The following is a 21,085-nucleotide window of genomic DNA, read 5'->3' as shown; positions in this document are numbered from 1 at the left end:
AATTTCAATAGAAGACTTGAGCATTTGTGAGCTACAGCTTACTTCATCCGATGCGTGGAATGGCAAATCTAATGGTGAAGTGAACTGTAGCTCACAAAAGTTTTCTCCTTTTAATGAAAAGCGTTGCTCTGAAAAAGTGCCCCCGAACTCCTGGTTTTGGGTCACCGTAGACAAATGCAAATCTCGCCAAAATTTATACTGATAGATATATAATGGATTGCTTGTCCATTTTGATGCATTTCTGGATAATAGGTAATGGTAGCTTCCATAATTACCTACCTGACCCGTTTTGTTTAGAAACTTCTTTTCAGATCTCTGAAAGGTATGTCATGACAACTGAACTCCTTTTTTGGTTTGAAACGTTTCGCTGTTTATCAAAGTAGATACTAGCCAAACTTTTCAAACCAAAAAAGAAGTCCAGTTCCATGACTCAACTTCCAGACATCTTTGTCTGGATGGCTGAAATATTCATTGACATATTCTTTGCCAGATCCTTAGCTCTCACCAAAAGCAAGAGATGGTGCATCTGTGGCCCTCAAACATTGCTGAACGTTAATTCAGTCAGAGCTGAAGAAGCTTCTTGGATGAGAAGCGAAACGTCTTCAAAGAAAAACCAGAAAAACCTTTTGCCTCTTGGAAAAAAAAACCCTTTGGGACAACCGTGACCTGGATGACTGAGCATCTCCGTAGACATTGGAATTTAAATTTTAGCAAAGCAAAGTTGAATTGTTGATATGCTTCTGTGTAGTTAAAAAGTTTTCCTAATCTGACAGAAACTTTTAGGGAGTGTTAGGGTTGCATCTGTGGCTTTTGGGAGAATTGGGTTTAAAAGGAAATAAAATACACATTTAAGGGGAATGGGGAAGAAAGCAAGCATTGGCAATTTAAGCATCCACATTATCTTAACTGTTGTATGGCAGGCTTTCTTTCTTTCTTTCTTTCTTTCTTTCTTTCTTTCTTTCTTTCTTTCTTTCTTTCTTTCTTTTTTCTTTTTGCTCTTAAATGCCAACTCCCAGTGCCACTTTTAATTTTGTTTTCCTTCCTTTTTTTTTTAATGGGAGAAGGCCCTTCTGTGTCTTGAATACCTAAATCATTGTTTTTCAAGCATTCTTGTAGTACAAATGTCAGACCTGATTTTTCTAGTGGGTTATTGCCCTTGCAACACGGTGACATTTTCAAAAGATTATTTTTTATAACATGACTTGTTCAAACATAACTCCAGAGTGATGTGACAGCCTTAAAATGAAACACGTTTAGACCTCTCTGCTCCATACTAGATGAAAATCAAGATGTATGATGGCACCTTTTCTGACTAGCCCAATTTCAATAGAAGACTTGAGCATTTGTGAGCTACAGCTTACTTCATCCGATGCGTGGAATGGCAAATCTAATGGTGAAGTGAACTGTAGCTCACAAAAGTTTTCTCCTTTTAATGAAAAGCGTTGCTCTGAAAAAGTGCCCCCGAACTCCTGGTTTTGGGTCACCGTAGACAAATGCAAATCTCGCCAAAATTTATACTGATAGATATATAATGGATTGCTTGTCCATTTTGATGCATTTCTGGATAATAGGTAATGGTAGCTTCCATAATTACCTACCTGACCCGTTTTGTTTAGAAACTTCTTTTCAGATCTCTGAAAGGTATGTCATGACAACTGAACTCCTTTTTGGTTTGAAGCGTTTGCTGTTTATCAAAGTAGATACTAGCCAAACTTTTCAAACCAAAAAAGAAGTCCAGTTCCCATGACTCAACTTCCAGACATCTTTGTCTGGATGGCTGAGAATATTCATTGACATATTCTTTGCCAGATCCTTAGCTCTCACCAAAAGCAAGAGATGGTGCATCTGTGGCCCTCCAAACATTGCTGAACCTCAACTTTCAGCAGTGCCAGCCAACCAATGTGGAAGGAATGCGATCTTGAGATGCAGTTCAGCAACAACTGGAGGCCGAAAGCTTTGCTGCCTATTGAAAGCAGTTAGGTCTGATAGTCACTGATAAAACTTGGGCCTCCACCACTCAGTCTGGCTCAGCCTCTGATTTTAAGCACCTGGGAAAGATTCATGGCATGAAGGAGTTTAATTGATAGCAGAATAACTTATTTAGAAACTTAAATCTTTTTTCACATATAGTGAGTGCTTGTTTTCCAGATAACCTCTTTCTAGACCAAGTAAACATGAGAAATCTAGTCCTTTATTGTTGTTCTTTAAGATAATTCTGTGGCTAAGCAGGTAGTCCTTGACTTAACCATTTATTTTTTTATTTATTTATTTATTTTTCAGATTTATATACCGCCCTATCTCCCTAGGGACTCAGGGCGGTTCACAGGCAATTAAAAGCAAACATATAAATACAATTTAAAATAATACATAAAAAAACTTATTCAATAGCCAAATTATTAAAACAATATAAATACTAAAAACCCCATTAAAACCAATAAATTTAAAAAACTAACCCAGCCCCGCGCAAATAAATAGGTGTGTTTTGAGCTCGCGACGAAAGGTTCGGAGGTCCGGAAGTTGACGGAGTCCTGGGGGGAGTTCGTTCCAGAGGGTGGGAGCCCCCACAGAGAAGGCCCTTCCCCTGGGTGTCGCCAGACGGCACTGCCTAGCTGACGGCACCCTGAGGAGTCCCTCTCTGTGAGAGCGCATGGGTCGGTGAGAGGTATTCGGTAGCAGCAGGCGGTCCCGTATTTAAACCCCAGGATTATGGTTGCAGGTTGTAGTCATTAAGCAGGTCATCACATTGTGAATATATGTGTGTGTGTGTGTAGGTGTAGGTATATGTATGGTGCAGGTATATATGTACTGTATGTATGTGTATAGCATCTGTATATGTGTATTATGTATGTGTTTGGGTAGATACACACTTTAGTGCAGGCTTTCATTTTTAATCTGGGCCGGTGTGCTCGCAGTAAAAAAATGACAATAAACTTATCTTATCTTACATGACCATGCCCGATTTTACTATAGTATCTTGTTTGTGGTAGTTGTTAAGTGAATCTGACTGTTGGGGGTGAAGTATTGACCCCCAGGGAAAGGGTGCGCAACTTGGGCGTTCTCCTGGACAATTGGCTGTCTTTAGAGGAACATTTGACGGCCGTCGCCAGGGGAGCATTTTATCAGGTTCGCCTGATCCGCCAGTTGCGCCCCTTCCTTGACCGGGACTCCTCGCGCACGGACACTCACGCCCTCGTTACTTCCCGCCTGGACTATTGCAATGCTCTCTACATGGGGCTCCCCTTGAAGAGCACCAGGAGGCTCCAGCTAGTCCAGAATGCGGCTGCGCGGGTGATAGAGGGAGCACCGCGTTGCTCCCATATAACACCTATCCTGCGCGGCCTGCACTGGCTGCCGGTAGCCTTCCGGGTGCAATTCAAGGTGTTGGTTACCACCTTTAAAGCGCTCCATGGCTTAGGACCGGGTTATTTACAAGACCATTGCCTGCCACTGATAGCCTCCCAACGACCTGTGCACTCCCACAGAGTGGGCCTCCTCAGGGTGCCATCAACCAAACAATGTTGGTTGGCGGCCCCCAGGGGGAGAGCCTTCTCTGTGGCAGCACCGGCCCTCTGGAACGAGCTTCCTCCGGTGTTACGCCAACTCCCCGACCTCCAGACCTTCAAACATGAACTGAAGACTTTATTATTTCATCGTGCGGGACTAGCCTAAGTATAATTTTAATTGTAATTTTGAATGGGTTTTATGTCGGTCTTTGACCGTTTTAGTTGATCTGGCCTATTAAATATTTGGTTTTAATTCGCTTTTAAAATTGTTATTTGTATTTGGTGTTTTAATATGGGCTGTAAACCGCCCTGAGTCCTTCGGGAGAAGGGCGGTGTAGAAATTAAATTATAAATAAATAAAGTTAAATAAATCTATTTTCCTTAGTCAGAGGAAAGACTGGAAACCAGCAGAAACAAATGCCAGAAAGCGCGGTCACATGACTGTGGGATGCTGCAAATGTAAATTGAGTTGGTTGTCAAGAACCCAAAATGTGATCAAATGAACATTGGACGTCTGTTGGAACTTTGAAAATAGGTTGTGAGCAGCTCTGTGGAGGTCCATTGTAACATTAAACAGTCCCTAAGCAACCAGTCGTTAAACAAGGACTACCTGAGGTAAATACAGGTAGTCCTCGACTTACAACAGTTTTGTTTAGTGACTGCTCAAAGTTACAGCAGCCCTGAAAAATTTTCCACAGTTACGACTTTTGCAGCATCCCCATGATCATGTGATCAAAATTCAAACTCATGATGGTTGCAGCATCCCCATGATCATGTGATCAAAATTCAAACTCATGATGGTTGCAGCATCCCCATGATCATGTGATCAAATGAACATTGGACGTCTGTTGGAACTTTGAAAATAGGTTGTGAGCAGCTCTGTGGAGGTCCATTGTAACATTAAACAGTCCCTAAGCAACCAGTCGTTAAACAAGGACTACCTGAGGTAAATACAGGTAGTCCTCGACTTACAACAGTTTTGTTTAGTGACTGCTCAAAGTTACAGCAGCCCTGAAAAATTTTCCACAGTTACGACTTTTGCAGCATCCCAGGGTCATGTGATCCTGTTTTGCGACCTTCTGCCCAAGAAAGTCAGTGGGAAGTCAGATTTACTTAACCACCGGGTTACTAACTTATCAACCGCAGTGATTCGCTTAACGGTGTCAAGAAAGGTCGTAAAATGGGGCAAAACTCACTTAACAGATGTCTCACTTAGCAACAGAAATCTTGGGCTCAACTGTAGTCATAAGTTGAGGACTACCTGAGGTAAATACAGGTAGTCCTCGACTTACAACAGTTTTGTTTAGTGACTGCTCAAAGTTACAGCAGCCCTGAAAAATTTTCCACAGTTACGACTTTTGCAGCATCCCCATGATCATGTGATCAAAATTCAAACTCATGATGGTTGCAGCATCCCAGGGTCATGTGATCCTGTTTTGCGACCTTCTGCCCAAGAAAGTCAGTGGGAAGTCAGATTTACTTAACCACCGGGTTACTAACTTATCAACCGCAGTGATTCGCTTAACGGTGTCAAGAAAGGTCGTAAAATGGGGCAAAACTCACTTAACAGATGTCTCACTTAGCAACAGAAATCTTGGGCTCAACTGTAGTCATAAGTTGAGGACTACCTGTAATAGGCCCCGGGGAGAGCCAAATACTTGTTTAGCTCTGATAGCAGGAGTCCTAAAACACCTGGACATTTATTAAAATACAGGAAGGACAATATGTACCTATTACTATCTTATCACTTGGCCCTACCTTCGGGTGGTTTGTAAGCCATTTCAAAAATTGCTATCAACAAGGCGCTAATCCGTTCCCTATCCTGTTGCTTGCTTGCAGAGAAAATGGCAACATTAAATTTTTGACCAAGGGCGATAATAATGAAGTCGATGACAGAGGTTTGTATAAAGAAGGACAGAACTGGCTAGAAAAGAAGGATGTCGTAGGCAGAGCACGAGGGTAAGTAAACTTGGATTATGCAAGCAGCCTCTCTTGTAAACACCGGAATATCAGTGGCTTACGCAGATGGAATTTTCTCCTGGATTTTCCCTTGCTAGCATCGTGGTCTGATTTGGAAAATACATTTATTTCAGGATGAGTCATCAGAGGCTTCGGGGCCACATTCAATCCTCCAAATTATTTTGAAGGGCACCAGGAGCCTCTTTCGACAACAAGGAAAATTGGTAGCATTTTGAGGTGGAAATACCTGTCAACTTTGGTTTAAATCACTGGTGTCAAACTCGGCGCGTCATGTTGTCATCATGTGACATCACGACATTTTTCCTCTTTGCGGAGCTGGGGTGGGCGTGGCCTGCACGCGACTCATCCGGCTCGTAGGCCACCAGTTGGACACCCCTGGTTTATATGATTATTTTGATGTCTACAGTAAGTAACAATACTTCTAGAATTAGGAAATCCAAAACCTGAAGTCTAGATTGGGAAGTTAAAAAAAAAATCCAGAAAGGGTACAAGAGTACATACTATTTCCAAGAAAAAAAAAATATTTGGACACGTCCAGGAGTTTCCAGAAGTCATGTCTAGCTTGAGGGAGAATCACAGCAGGTAGCAGGGCCCTCCAGATCTTGGCAGATCTTCAAAAAGTTAATCTGCTTCAAATCTGTTTAGTACTTGGAGGAGAGACAATGAGGAAATACAAAGTTGCTTTGCATACAATGCAATTGTAATGGCAAAAGAACCCCAGAAATATTTGGTGTAACAAAATGGTGAATTAAGATGAGCCTTGGCTTGATTTAACAGGGCTAATAATACGGTCTTATGGGCAGTCCTTGACTTAACCATTTAAACCCCAGGATTATGGTTGCAGGTTGTAGTCATTAAGCAGGTCATCACATTGTGAATATATATGTGTGTGTGTGTATAGCATCTGTATATGTGTATTATGTATGTGTTTGGGTAGATACACACTTTAGTGCAGGCTTTCATTTTTAATCTGGGCCGGTGTGCTCGCAGTAAAAAAAATGACAATAAACTTATCTTATCTTACATGACCATGCCCGATTTTACTACAGTATCTTGTTTGTGGTAGTTGTTAAGTGAATCTGACTGTTGGGGGTGAAGTATTGACCCCCAGGGAAAGGATGCGCAACTTGGGCGTTCTCCTGGACAATTGGCTGTCTTTAGAGGAACATTTGACGGCCGTCGCCAGGGGAGCATTTTATCAGGTTCGCCTGATCCGTTCCCTATCCTGTTGCTTGCTTGCAGAGAAAATGGCAACATTAAATTTTTGACCAAGGGCGATAATAATGAAGTCGATGACAGAGGTTTGTACAAAGAAGGACAGAACTGGCTAGAAAAGAAGGATGTCGTAGGCAGAGCACGAGGGTAAGTAAACTTGGATTATGCAAGCAGCCTTTCTTGTAAACACCGGAATATCAGTGACTTACGCAGATGGAATTTTCTCCTGGATTTTCCCTTGCTAGCATCGTGGTCTGATTTGGAAAATACATTTATTTCAGGATGAGTCATCAGAGGCTTCGGGGCCACATTCAATCCTCCAAATTATTTTGAAGGGCACCAGGAGCCTCTTTCGACAACAAGGAAAATTGGTAGCATTTTGAGGTGGAAATACCCGTCAACTTTGGTTTAAATCACTGGTGTCAAACTCGGCGCGTCATGTTGTCATCATGTGACATCACGACATTTTTCCTCTTTGTGGAGCTGGGGTGGGCGTGGCCTGCACGCGACTCATCCGGCTCGTAGGCCACCAGTTGGACACCCCTGGTTTATATGATTATTTTGATGTCTACAGTAAGTAACAATACTTCTAGAATTAGGAAATCCAAAACCTGAAGTCTAGATTGGGAAGTTAAAAAAAAAATCCAGAAAGGGTACAAGAGTACATACTATTTCCAAGAAAAAAAAAATATTTGGACACGTCCAGGAGTTTCCAGAAGTCATGTCTAGCTTGAGGGAGAATCACAGCAGGTAGCAGGGCCCTCCAGATCTTGGCAGATCTTCAAAAAGTTAATCTGCTTCAAATCTGTTTAGTACTTGGAGGAGAGACAATGAGGAAATACAAAGTTGCTTTGCATACAATGCAATTGTAATGGCAAAAGAACCCCAGAAATATTTGGAGTAACAAAATGGTGAATTAAGATGAGCCTTGGCTTGATTTAACAGGGCTAATAATACGGTCTTATGGGCAGTCCTTGACTTACAACCATAATGGAGCTTGCCTGTTACTGTTTTAAGTTGTGATGGTCATAAAGTGGATCATCACATGAACAGATTAAGAGAGTTGGAAGGGACCTTGTAAATCATCTAGTCCAACCCCACCCTGCCCAAGCAGGAGACCCTACACCATTTCTGACAGATGGCAGTCCAGTCTCTTCTTGCAAGTCTCAAGTGATGAAGCTCCCACAATTTCTGAGGGAAAGTTGTTCCATTGGCTGATTTTTTTCACTGTCAGAAAATTTCTCCTTATTTCTAGGTTGAATTTCTCCTTCATCAGTTTCCATTCCTTGTCTGGCCTTTGGGTGCTTTTTTCCCCCTGGCAGTTATTAAGCAAATCACCATGTTGCTAAGCGAACACTACAGTTGTTAAGCAAACCCTGCAGCCATTAAGCGTCATACCGGTTGTAAGTCGAGGACTAACTGTATGTGGCTTCATGCAGGCAGCAACATTTGTAGCTTTCAGTGTTTTAAGAGGTTTACTAAAGAAACATTTTAGCTTGTGTATTTTTTTAAACTCTTTGTGTTACCTTAGTACTGTATCTAACATTTAATATTAGCAACCTTGATACTATTCATATGGAGAGACAGGATGTAAATTTAGTTACTAATATATTAAATCAATCATGCCTGACATTTACTGTTCACCAATGTTTAGTCAATGACTGTATTGATTAATAAGTCAACTATCTTTAATTTCTCTCAATTAGGTTTTTGCCATACGTTGGAATGGTGACCATAATCATGAATGATTATCCAAAATTTAAGGTGGGTACAGATTTAGCTGAGAATCTATGAAATGATCTTTAATTTAGAATGAACATTATTGTTTAGACAAGAAGAGAAAATAATATCTAATAAGTTTTATCCTGTTGCTTGACGTTTGCCATTCTCAGTTCTTTGGGGCTGAGAATTATGGCAGTCATATTTTCAACCCATCTGGAGGGACCAAAAGGTATGTTAGGAGTCAGGCTGTATGTTAATTTAATAATTAAACAAATAGATTTGAGGGGAACGTAGCCAGTTTTGCACAATTGTCAGCAATTTGAAACTAGTGTACTAAAGGGTGTGTGAGAGACGCTTGGCAGTTCACTGAGGGTGTAAGATGTGGATTGGAGAGGATGCACAAGAATGCAGGATGTACATGAGGTGCTGCGTAGGTCAGAGAAGGTCTGTGAGGGTGCATCAATATGCTAGGAGGAACATAGGAGGTGGTACAAGGGTGTGTGTGAGAGGCACTACACGGATTGGGAGAAATTTGTGTGACACATAAGTTGGAGCGGTGGGTGGGAGGTGCAGGTCAGGGAAGGTGTGAGGACATGAGAGACACTGTTGGTCAGAGGTGGGGTTTGTGAGGTGCTTGTGGGGGTCAAAGAGGGTGTGATGGGGTGTATAAGAAGCACAGATCAGGGAGGGTTTATGGGAGATGTGGCATGGGTGTAAACAAGGGTGCCAGGAGTGCACAAGAAGTGTTATGCAGGTTAGAGTATACAAAAGGAAAACGTTGTGGAGGGTACAGGAGGATGCACAAGTGGCACTGTGCAGGTCAGGGACGTTGCGTGGGGATACAGTGCGAATCAAGGTGTATATGGATGCTTAAGTCACTGGGTGTGGCATAAGTGTAGGGAGATGAGACTAAGTGGGGGAAACCAGTGATTTGCTACCTTCTCTGCAGGCTTCCCCATTGACTTTCTGGAGAAGCCATCAGGAAACATTTCAGATAGCTTTTCCTCAAAAACATATTTAGTTTATGCAATGTGCTATGGAACGTGGTGCCCGCACGCAGTAATATTCCATATGTTTGTTTTTTCACAGTATGCTCTCTTAGCTGTCATGGGGGCATATGTACTTCTGAAACGGGAATCATAAAAAGAATCTGGAATTGCCTCGGACAACTCGTCAGCATAATTATATGAAGAGATACTAATATATTTGAAACGTCCCCTTGTCTGCAGATAATATTATGTGACATGTGCAAACCATATTTTATTTGTTTTGTTCCTCTTCATGTTACAATCTTAACTGTGAGCAAGCCCAGTTGCCCTCATTGAGTCACACTGATAATTTTTGTTTTTATTATGTCCATCTTCCCCAACCTGGTTCAGGTCCCCAAATTTTCAGCCCAAAATGTCTTTTGGACATCTTGGGTGGAGAGATTACATAAATTGTGGTCTAAAACCAGGTTAGGGAAGGCAGGATTCTCTTGGCTGTCTTGTTAGCAAATAATGGTTTTAATTTCTACTATGTCTTCACTTTTTCTCATTAGTGACAAAAAATGGATCTGCTTATTTTGAAAATAGTTTGGAGAATAGTTTCATAGCTGTGAATCTTGACTACACTGAGAATTCTAGTTTTTATTACACCTTTCATTCAAAGGACCTCTTAGCCCAATTTGTACCCACCTTCAAATTATTCCCATCTCCCACCCATCCCCCCCGGGCAGCAGTTCAAACAGTTACTGATGATTTGTTAAAAGGTCCCTTCTTGCGAATGATTTCACAAAGACAGACAAATGCTTCTAACGAAGAATTGAAAACTGTAGTTTTGATTAAGGTTGTACGATGCCCCCTTCTGCAAGAGTGGTGTTCTTCTCACTGCATTGCTTCATCAAACCAGCTTGAAAATCAAGACCCACAATGACATTTATCTGAATTAGTGCCTTGCACTTGTACAGGTAGTCCTTGCTTAACAACCCTATTTGGGACCGGCAACTCTGTGACACAGTCGTAAAGCATGGCATTGCATGACTGTGCCAACTTAACCAACGGCAGTTGTGCAGTTGGGGTTGTTAAGCAAATCTCACATAGTCATCACGTGATTGTTTTCAACTTCCTGCTGGCTTCCCCATTGACTTTGTCAAAAGCCAGCGGTGAAGGTTGCAAATGGAGATCAAGTGGCTGTGGGATGCTGCAATATAACTGTGAGAAGTTGTCAAGTGCCTAAAAAAAGATGATTATGTGACCATGGGAATATTGTTACAAATGGAACTTTGAGGACTGGTCTTACATCTCCTCATTCAGCATTGCTGTAACCTTGAACGGTTGCGGAACAAATGGCTGTTAAAGAAGAACAAACTATAGTGCAATAAGATGGAGGACAAAAGCTTTTAGGTGTCTAGCCTAGCTTGAGTGAAAACGTAAGATAGTCCTCAATTTACAGCTGAGCCCCAAATATCTGTTACTAAGCAAGACAATTGTTAAGCGAGTTTTGTCCCATTTTATCACCCCTTTCCTACCATAGTTGTTAAGCAGACATAATTCACTTTTTTCCTGTTCCATTGTAACTTCGAACAGTCGCTAAGCAAGTGGTTTTAAGTTGAGGACTAACTGTATGCTTCTGCTAAGTTCCCTTAATCATCAGTCAGTCCCAAGTGTTCTATTGATTTGGATTTGCAGCCTAAGCAAGCTATAAAGAGCATTTCTCAATTTCAGCAACTTCAGGATGTGCGGACTTTCGATTTCTAGAATTCCCTAGCTAGCTTGAATTCTGGAAATTGAAACCCCCACATCCTAAATTTGCTGAGGGGGGAGAAACACTGCTATGAAAAGTAAGGAGGAGGATTTTAAAAAAGAAATGATATCCTTTGCAGCTTTTTAAATTTAATATTTATAGAGGAGTTCCCTTGTTCAGTGAAATGTTAGAAAGCACCTTATGCCTACACAACTGATACAATATATTTGACACCCCCTTTTTTGTGCCAGTAATGTACCGTTTCATTTTTTTCTAGATATCAATAGTTTAAACCCTCATGGTTTTGGGAATAGCCTGTAATAAAAACGACAGGTTTACAGAATTTGCGACCATAGCTTAGATTTCACAGCATATAATCAACAAGCAAATTTTTCCATTTGTCTGGTGTGGCAACCCTTTTTTTTTTTCTTTTTAATTGATAGAATATGTGAGAGTCACCTCCATTTCTCACAATGTCAGGCAAACCAACTAAACTCAGAATTTGACCAACCATGAATCCAGCTATATTGAGAAGGGGAAACTATTCATTAAGGCTGCGTGGTGGTTTCAGACTCGAGGCAAAAAAGTGTTCAGGAATATATGACAGGCCATGACCATAACTCCAATTTGACTCTTTAAAGTAGCTGCATCTTTCCCAGATTGTACATTTGACCTCTAGAGTTACCGTATAGTTGTGGGAAGCTGTGGGATGCTTGGTGCTCTCTGAGCTTGACTGCTTTCTTGCAGCCTCATTCCCTTCTAGCACTGATATTTGCCTAGTTGTTTGCAAGAAAGCAACCAAGCTCAGAGAGCACCAAGCATCTCACAGTTCAACTACAAATAAGCTCTTCTTTTAGTAGTCATCCAATAGAATTAGGAGCTATCCAGTTCTGTTGGTAGGCACAATGGCTTAGCGGTTAAAAACGCTGAGCTTGTCAGCTGGAAATCTGGCAGCCCGGGTTTGAGATTTGAGCGCCACGTGGTGGGTGAACTCGTTACTTGCCCCAGCTCCTGCCCACGTAGCAGTTCGAAAGCATGCAAATAAAAGTAGATAAATAGGTACCACTTTGGTGGGAAGGTAACAGTGTTCCGTGCACCTTGGCATATAGCCATGCTGGCCACGTGACCACGGTAATTTTCTTTGGACAGCACTGGCTCTCTCAGCTAAGAAACGGAGATGAGTAGCACTTCTAGAGTCAGACACGACTGGAAAAGGGAAACCCCTATCTTTGTTGGTAGTCATAGGAAAATAAACATTTCCTGTATATCCTGAAGTGGCGTTTCATATCTGCGGTGCTGCAGAGATCTAATGTTCACGTCACTGTGGATTGCTTAGCTAATTGGCATCTAAATTGGCAACTGAAAAAGTCTTATCGCTGACTAGGTTCACACATCGCAACATTAAAACGTATCTTTAATTTTGGTTTTGTGTATGGTGAAGCCAGGATTGCAGTCAGCAAAGTGACAGTTAATATAGAACAATAGTTTAGTATAATGTGACATTTTGGTAATCTTTAATGATTTGATGATGCCATTTGGATGTATGTATGAAGGTCCATCAGCCCGAAGCAGCTTTATTATAATGAAGTAAAGTCCTGTGCTTAGATGTTTTGCCTGAAATTGCCGCTTCGCTAAGCGTTGAAAAAAGGAGAAAAAATTTCCTTGTTATAGGATTTACACAGCCTTGAAATAAGAATGGGGCTGCTGGAAGTACATGAATGCTGCAAGGTATCTGTCCACTAGATAGACCAAACCAGACCGCCAAAAAAAATCAGGAAGGCTAAAACTATAACAACAACAGAATCTTGCAAGTCTATTTATGTTATGCCTTTTTTTTCCTACTTCAGAGAATTAGAAAGTTTTCTGTCTTGAGTCTCTTCTGAATATTATCTGCCTGTTGTGGACTTAAACTATGTGTTACTGTTCATTGTCCTGGCAATGAAACTTGGATATCTGCCTCAAAGTCATCATCTTTATTCTCTACGGTACTTTTGAGTTCTTGGTGTTAGAGGGGATTCCTGGAGACATTTCATTAGTACTTTGGGTAACATCATCCGTGCATGTGAGAATGGCCCCTGAACTATGTATAAGTTGTAATATTGGAACAAGGAAAATTTGACCTAAAATCCTTTTATTATATCTATGCTGTTAGCATAATCCTTTGTAATTGCTATAGCTCCACTCAGATGGGGCTGGGAAATAGAAGTTGTAGTGTAAAATTTCCACCTGAGATCACATTCTAGTTTAAAAGCCCAACACTTGCCCTTCCAACTTTATTCTTGGCCTTTTAAATTCCTCTTGTGGCCTTAGGGAAATCACTTTAAAAATGTGAATAATCCGAGTTATTTTCTTTAACTTCTGTCTTGCAATTTCATGGTAATAAATGTGTCAGTCCTTTTCTCTTGTTTTTTTTTTTTAAAGTAAATTGCTTTAAAGGCTTGCCGGATTTCTATGAAAAGACCCACAAAGAGTAAAATGAAAAACAAGTTGTCAATTCTTGAGCTGTACTAATAAATGTGATGCCCCACCACCCATCTCTCTCTGTTTTATCATGCTATGCAATAATTTCATTAAAAAATTGGTGTCTTGGTTTTATAACTTAACTGGATTCTACTTCTTTTCTGTGGTTGTATTTCTGTATGAGAATGTTGAGGATTATTTCAAAAAAGCAACTTGTGCAAAAAATATGTTGTTTTCTGACATAGGAACAGTTGCCAGTAACAATTGGCTCTTTTGTTATTGCTGTAGTCTTCTTTTGAAAGGTAGTGATTTTATTATATTTTAGATCAATACAGTTAATCATTCAATTACTGCAAGTAAGAATACAAACAATCCAAAGATCATTGATAAAGAAGAAAATGTATTTTATATAAATTGTTAAGTATTTTATATACGTAAAAGGTTAAACAGACTATTAAAAGAGACTAAAAAAGAAGGGAAGCAATAAAATTAGATAAAGTGGGGGGAAACCTAAAAATCATGAAACATTTGGGTACTTTTAACACTAAAATAATGTTTTATACAAATAGTTACAAAGCAGTTGTTAAACAATGAGTAAAACGTGGACTACAGAGAATTGGGTTGGAACTGCATCTTACACAAGGAAGGAGGCTTGAGTGGGGAAAAATGTGTTTTCCCAGTTGAGATGCAAATATTACATTGCAATTAAGTTTAATTTAGAAATAAGTATGTTATTGGAGGTCTTCTGAGTAGCATGGTTAATGGTGGGTGATGTTGCCAGAAAGTTGAAAATATCCCAGATTTGAGTGAAATTGACTTTATAGAATTCTAAATAATATTCGGCAACCAAAATAAGCTCAAGAAATTTCTTTTAAAAATTTGGGGGAGGGAATTTCCTTACACTGCCAAAAATATTTTCCTACATTGTAGGAGTTGGTTTTGTGCTAAGTCTCTTAGCTTGGTTTTATATATATATATCACGTGTAATCCCATATTTAAAACATGCAGTATTATGTCTGAGAACACGCTCTTCACTTTCTTCTTTTATTTGCTTGCAGGTACAGAAATAAAGAATTTTAGTAACTTATCACCTCCTCTTAAAATACAACAAATGATCTCTTCTTCTATCCCAAACAGGTATCCCCATAGGCCCTCTCTGCTAGCCTTCCAAGTCTACAAATTATTGGAATAATGAGTTTAGCTTTAAAATAACACTTGTATGGTGCACACTCAGCAAAACAAATTATTACCTCATAGTAAGTTATGCATTTTATGACCTGAGGAAAAAACACAGTTACTTTAAAGGGCCACAGACAAATGCTGTTTGTGCACCTACACTCTGAAATTACTTCTGAAATTGAGTCATAAGGATTCTACAGCTCTATTAAATATAAATAAATGCCTGAATCCTATATATGGAAAGCAGAATTTTACAACAGAAAGAAAAGACAAAGGAAGCAGCTGTATTTTGCATAAATTCAAAAATTGCCAAGTTTTCAACAATTCTCTCACCTTACGCAATAATATGTAGGTAAATTGTTTTTTGTTTTTTTTTTCCAAAACGAAAATTCCATTGCCTTAATTCTGCAATTTGTACAAGATCCCTCTTCCTTAAGAGGAAACGGCATGATGGGTATGCAGATTTCAATTGTTCCAGTATGCAAAGAAGCAATGCATTTCTCTCCCCATTCAGAATCTTAAACCCCTCCTTGCTGTGGGGGTTTCAACATCATTTGCACACTTTCAAAAATTAGGATTATAGCCAGAAGGGCTAAAGAGGAGCAAGCATTTGAAAAAGACGAGAAAGACAAGACCAAATGGAAGATGACTGATGCATTTGGTGGCATCACGAACATTTTGCCTGGGACAACAATGTCTCTCTCCCTTTTCCCCAGTTGAGAAATTAGTATATGGACTTACAAGCCCTTGTGGTCTACACCTATCTTCCCCAATGTGGTGCTCTCTAAAGCAGGAATCTCCAACTTTGGTCCCTTTAAAACTTGTGGACTTCAGCCCCCAGAGTTCTTCAGCCAGCTTTGAAGTCCACAAATCTTAAAAGGGACCAAGGTTGGAGACCCCTGCTCTAAAGGCCATACAGGCTGGACATTCGGGGTGGGGGGGGGTCAAAGATCCATATCTGGATGACATTTGGCAGGATGAGGCCAATCCAAGCCCCGGCTCTAAGGTCATGTTATGTCCCCCTCCCCACTTCACAGAGCAAACGCAAAGATGCGTGTCTCCCAGTCTTTTTATTTGCTACAGACCTGATTTTCTTCAGGTGAGGAAATACTTGGCAGTGACCATGCAAAAGCCTGCCAAGTTCTGAGTCCATTATCTCGTGTCCAAGATCCGTTACCAAAACTCACTGACAAAGTCCTTTAACCCTCCAACAACCGAGCTGCAGTGCATCCTTGGTAGCTTTGTGTCCGTCACAAGGGCCATATGGCAGCTCCACCCACTTTTATACCCTGTGGGGTGTGGCTCAGTGACTCAGCAATCTCTGAGCCTGCCACACCTTTTCTTCTGCTGCGCACGCTTATCTTTTCGTCGCTGCCTCGGATCAATCCAGGATTGATCGTCAGCAGCTGGGACTTGAGGCGTTGCCAGGGAGGAGGAAGGTGTGGGAGAGGGAGGCCTTGTCAGCTCCTCCTGGCCTGCAGCTGGAACTTGGGGCAGTGCCAGCGAGGAGGGTCCTGGCAAGGGAGGCCTTGCTGGCTCCTCTCTCTCACTCCCTGAGTCACTCTCCTCCATGAGGACAGGATCGGGGGGCGGAGTCACAACAGGTCATCTTCCTTTGCCAGCAGAAAGCAGGAATATGACAACGTTGCCATCTTTACACACTGTTCGTGGCAATCCCACCTTTTGTCATTTTTACGGTAAGGACGCCAAAAACAAGGGAAATCTAATAGAATAACAAGTTGAAAGGAGCCTTGGAGGTCTTTTGATCCAATTCCCTGTTCAAGCAGGAGACTCTATACCAGTGATGGGTAACCTTTTCTGGACCGAGTGCTGAAAGTGCGCACCCAAACCCCCAAAATGCAATCCGTGTGCCCCCTGCAGGTGCCCTGTCCCCCGCATGTGCGCACACACCCCCAGGCACATGCACGGCAGAGACTCAACGACAAGCTGGCCGGCGGGAGCCGCACATGCATGTGCGGTGGAGCTGAACTGGGGCGATGGCTTGCGTGCCCACAGAGAGGGCACTGCCTGCCACCTGTGGCACCCATGCCATAGGTTCACCATCACGGCCCTATCCCGTTTCACACAAGTGGTTGTCCAATCTCTTCATAAAAACTTCCAGTGATGGAGCACCCATAACTTCTGAAGGCAAGCCATTCCACTGATCAATTGTTCTGTCAGCAAATTTCTAGATTGGTTCTCTCCTTAATTATTTTCCCTCCAATGCTTCTTGTCCTGCCTTCAGGCACTTTGGAGAACAGGTTTGACATATCCGCTCTTCCTTATGGCAGCCCCTTAGTTATTAGAACACTGCTATTATGCCACCCCTAGTCCTATTTTTCATTAAACTACACTTACCCAATTCCTGCAACTGTTCTTTAGCCTCCAGTCCCCTAATCATCTTTGTTGCTCTTCTCTGCTATCTTTCTTAAAGAATTGGGTAGACATTTTGTATCCTGCAAGGGAAATACATCTATCTATTACCTATACGTGAGGAAATAGTTGTGGGTGACTGCTGGCTGGAACCTAAGTTTTACGCTTCATCAATCTCTAATATCAATTATAGGCAGGTTGTTTTTACGGGCAAAGAAACACTTCCATGTTAAAAATCAGAAGGATCTGTAGCACCTTTTCTGGCAAACGTATTTGATTAAGAGGCAGATGCAATTCAGTGTCTTCGCATTTCAAGCAATCTTTGAAGTATCATGTTCCTGTTAAGAAGAATTGATAGTATCACAGTCCGTTCACCTGAAAAGAAGCTAGATGTATACAGAGCCAATAAACACATATGCATTTGACTCACTCTGCTGCTTCTCATTCTGATATTTATTATCAGTTAGACTGATTAAATTGCTTGCTGAAAGGATCTGTCATTTCTCTATATGCCAATATTCCATATAAAGGTCCCACGGGCATTAGCTGAACAATACTTAAGGTCCTTTTTGCATTTTGAATACAATGGGCAATTGTTTCCCCGTATGCCAGTGTCATTTATGGGCTCATTACAGACAGGGTTGTCTTCCCATCTATTTCCAATTTTGCCCATGTGGCGGAAGAATTTTAGAGGGATATCTTGATTAATCAGATAAGAGTTATTGTTGTTAAGGGACAGAAGTCCTATCAGTTCAGTCTTCCCCAACCTGATGCTTTCCAGAACTCCTTTGTTGCTGTTGTTGTTAGTTGTGAAGTTGTGCCCGATCCATCACGACACCATGGACGACATTCCTCCAGGCCTTCATGTCCGCTACCATTCCCCGGAGACTATTTAAGCTCACACCAACTGCTTCAGTGACTCCATCCAGCCACCTCATTCTCTGTTGTCCCCTTCTTCTTTTGCCCTCAATCTTTCCCAGCATTAGGCTCTTCTCCAGTGAGCCGTTCCTCCTCATAAGGTGGCCAAAGTATTTGAGTTTCATCTTCAGGATCTGACCTTCTAAAGAGCAGTCAGGGTTGATCTCCTCTAAGACTGACCGGTTTGATCGCCTTGCAGTCCAAGAGACTCGTAGCAGGGGTGAAATCTACTTACCTTCCTTACTGGTTCAGAAGTGCACGTGCCACATGCGCAGAGGTAAAAAACACATTACTTCCTGGTTAAAACCAGGAAGTAACGACACCCAGGCAGGTGGGCGGAGCTTTGCTTCGCCATCGCTACCGGATCACCGAACCACCAGCCACAGGAACTAACAGATCTCCAGATCCGGTCAGAACCAGGAGCATTTCACCCCTGACTCCAGTGATGGGATTCAAGTAATTTAACAACCGGTTCTCTGCCCTAATGATTTCTTCCAACAACCAGTTTGCCAAACTGCTCAGAAAGTTAACAACCGGTTCTCCCGAAGTGGTGCGAACTGGCTGAATCCCACCACTGCCTGACTCACAGGAATCTTCTCCAGCACCATAGTTCAAAGGCTTCAATTCTTTGGCGCTCAAACTTTCTTATAGCCCAACTTTCACAGCCGTACATTGCAACTGGGAACTCCAAAACTCCTAGAAGTCTTAATTAATATGGCCATTGCCTGAAAAATCTGAATTGTAGCTCAGTGCATGAAGAGGTTGTGATAGTTTATACACTCCATTAAGGTGCTACGGAAACTAGACAATTGTTCCAGGAAAAGCCTTAAGGAAGGCTGAAGGCAACATCCTTTGATTATCATTTGCTCTCCAAGTACAGGTAGACCTCAAATTACAACCATTTATTTAGTGATTACTTAAGATTACAAGGGTAGTCCTTACATTCACGAGTGTTGCAGCATTCCCACAGTCGTGGGACCAAAATTTGGGCACTTGGCAACTGGCATATACTTACGACAGTTGAAGGTCCTGGGTTCCACCCGTGACCACCTCAGCCTGGTTTCTGACAAGCAAAGCTAATGAGGGGGAAAAGAAATAATTGTTGGTTATAACAGTTACACTGTAAATAGTAACCTTAACACAAAACATCCCAAATGTTAATTTGCTGAATCTCTGCCTAAAACATCTTAAAAATACATAGATTATCCTACCTTTACCCAGTTTAGGTCCTTCCCTGCCACTGCTGTCTTTAATTCCCCCCCCCCCAAAAAAAACCTACAGGAGAAGGGAGGGAGGGGAGAGAGAGGGAGGGAGGGAGGGAGGGAGGGAGAGAGACCTCAGCACCACTGTGACTCAGACTGTTGGACAGAAAAATCCATGCCATTAATGACCATTCAACTGGAAGGAAATGACCACCATAAACCACATGTACCTCTTTCAAATCAAGCACTAAACCCAAAACACAATTCTGTGGACTGGAATTATTTCTTCTTATCGATTTAGTTTTTTCACTGTCTCCCATAATACCGCAGGGTGATGTATGTTTTTCCCACACACAATCACTCCTTGATATTACCAGCCATTAGCAGCCACCACAGTTTGTAGCCCAAAGATGATCAGGTTCACAAAACATGTCTACAACTTCGTAATGAAACACATTTTTGCCATTTCCACTGAAGGAATTCTGAGAGATTTTTGATAAGCTTCAGCTGAAACCTGCACAAAGCAAAATCCATCTCCTGAAAGCTCTCCTTCTTACTCCAAATAGAAAAAAGAAAAACTGGCTCAGAACTTTCATCCTAATTAGAATAGACTAGAGCTGGAAGGGACCTTGGAGGCCTTCTAGTCCAGCCCGCTCCTCAAGCAGGAGAACCTATACAATCTCAGACAAGTGACTGTCTACTGTCTTCCTAAAAACTTCCAGTGATGGAGCACCACGATTTCTGAAGGCAAGCTGTTCCAATGGCTAATTGTTCGCATTGTTAGGAAGTTTCTCCTTAATTCCAGGTTGCTTCTCTCTCATTCATCGGCTGGTGGCTCTTTAAAAAAAATTTTTTTTATTGGTTTTATTACAACGACACAACACAACATAACACAACACAAACACGTAACATAAACACATAATCTGTGTTTTCTTTTTACATGACGGTTTCGTTCCTTCAGCTTTCTACTTTATACATTCCTTTTTTCCCTTCTTTTTTACTATCTTTGACTGTATCGTCCCTTTACATCTAGTTTCATTTATTTACAATATTATATGCATTTGTTATCTTCTCTTCTCCATCTTTTTTTCCTATTCAGTTTTCCTATTCTCCAACCACTCATACCATTTGGTCCATATTTGATTACATTCTGTCTCTTCCTTTTCCTTTATTTCTTTTGTTAATTTAGCCATCTCTGCACAGTCCAGAATTATCTTGATTGTTTCTTCTTCTGTTGGTATCATTTCATTTTTCTAGAGCTGTGCTTAGGCAATCCTTGCCGCCGTAATTATGTGTAATATCAAATACTGAATAACTTTACTATAAATTCTGGTTAGTATCCCAAGTAAGAACATCTCTGGTTTCAAGTCCACCTTATGTCCACTTATCTCTTCTGTCCAGTTTCTGATTCTGGACCAAAAAATTTTCGCCTTAGGACATATCCACCATAGGTGATATAGTATGTTCCAGGAGGTTTTTTTTTGTTTTGTTTTTTGCATTTCCAGCAGTTTGGCGAATTATTAGGAAACATTTTAGCTAGCCATATCCAATGGCTAATTGTCCTCATTGTTAGGAAGTTTCTCCTTAATTCCAGGTTGCTTCTCTCTTTGATCCTAATTGGGGACAGATCACATCAGCAGATTCATCGGCTGGTGGCTCTTAAAAGGCCAGTGATAATTTTATATATGAGGTTTTGGAGCTAAAAAGAGATTCAAATAATTTCAGATGGTTGACATGCAGGAAAACAGAAACACATTGCCTTATCCTGCCCTTTCTTCCATCTATGGGAGTCCACAGCCCTCCAACATC

The 21,085-nt window shown here is 41.3% G+C and overlaps 1 protein-coding gene across 4 annotated transcripts in view; it reads left to right on the top strand.

Moving 5' to 3' along the window:
- SEC11C (SEC11 homolog C, signal peptidase complex subunit) overlaps positions 1–13,747 on the top strand; it is a 33,370-nt gene extending 19,623 nt beyond the window's left edge. For 3 of the 4 annotated variants that reach the window (XM_058170389.1, XM_058170387.1, XM_058170388.1), the window contains 3 exons: positions 6,726–6,845; positions 8,405–8,462; positions 9,510–13,747. In XM_058170389.1, coding sequence (XP_058026372.1) covers positions 6,726–6,845; positions 8,405–8,462; positions 9,510–9,563 — 232 coding nt within the window. In that variant the 3' untranslated portion in view covers positions 9,564–13,747. Of the gene's footprint in view, positions 1–5,342; positions 5,463–6,725; positions 6,846–8,404; positions 8,463–9,509 lie in introns of all 4 variants that reach the window. The other variant, XM_058170390.1, reaches the window with a different exon arrangement.
- Positions 13,748–21,085: the final 7,338 nt, after the last annotated feature.

Source organism: Ahaetulla prasina, chromosome 2, assembly GCF_028640845.1.
Source record: "Ahaetulla prasina isolate Xishuangbanna chromosome 2, ASM2864084v1, whole genome shotgun sequence".
Taxonomy (NCBI): Eukaryota; Metazoa; Chordata; class Lepidosauria; order Squamata; family Colubridae; genus Ahaetulla; species Ahaetulla prasina.
The sequence above is the reverse complement of the archived record's forward strand: the minus strand, read 5'-3'. Positions and strand labels throughout refer to the sequence as shown.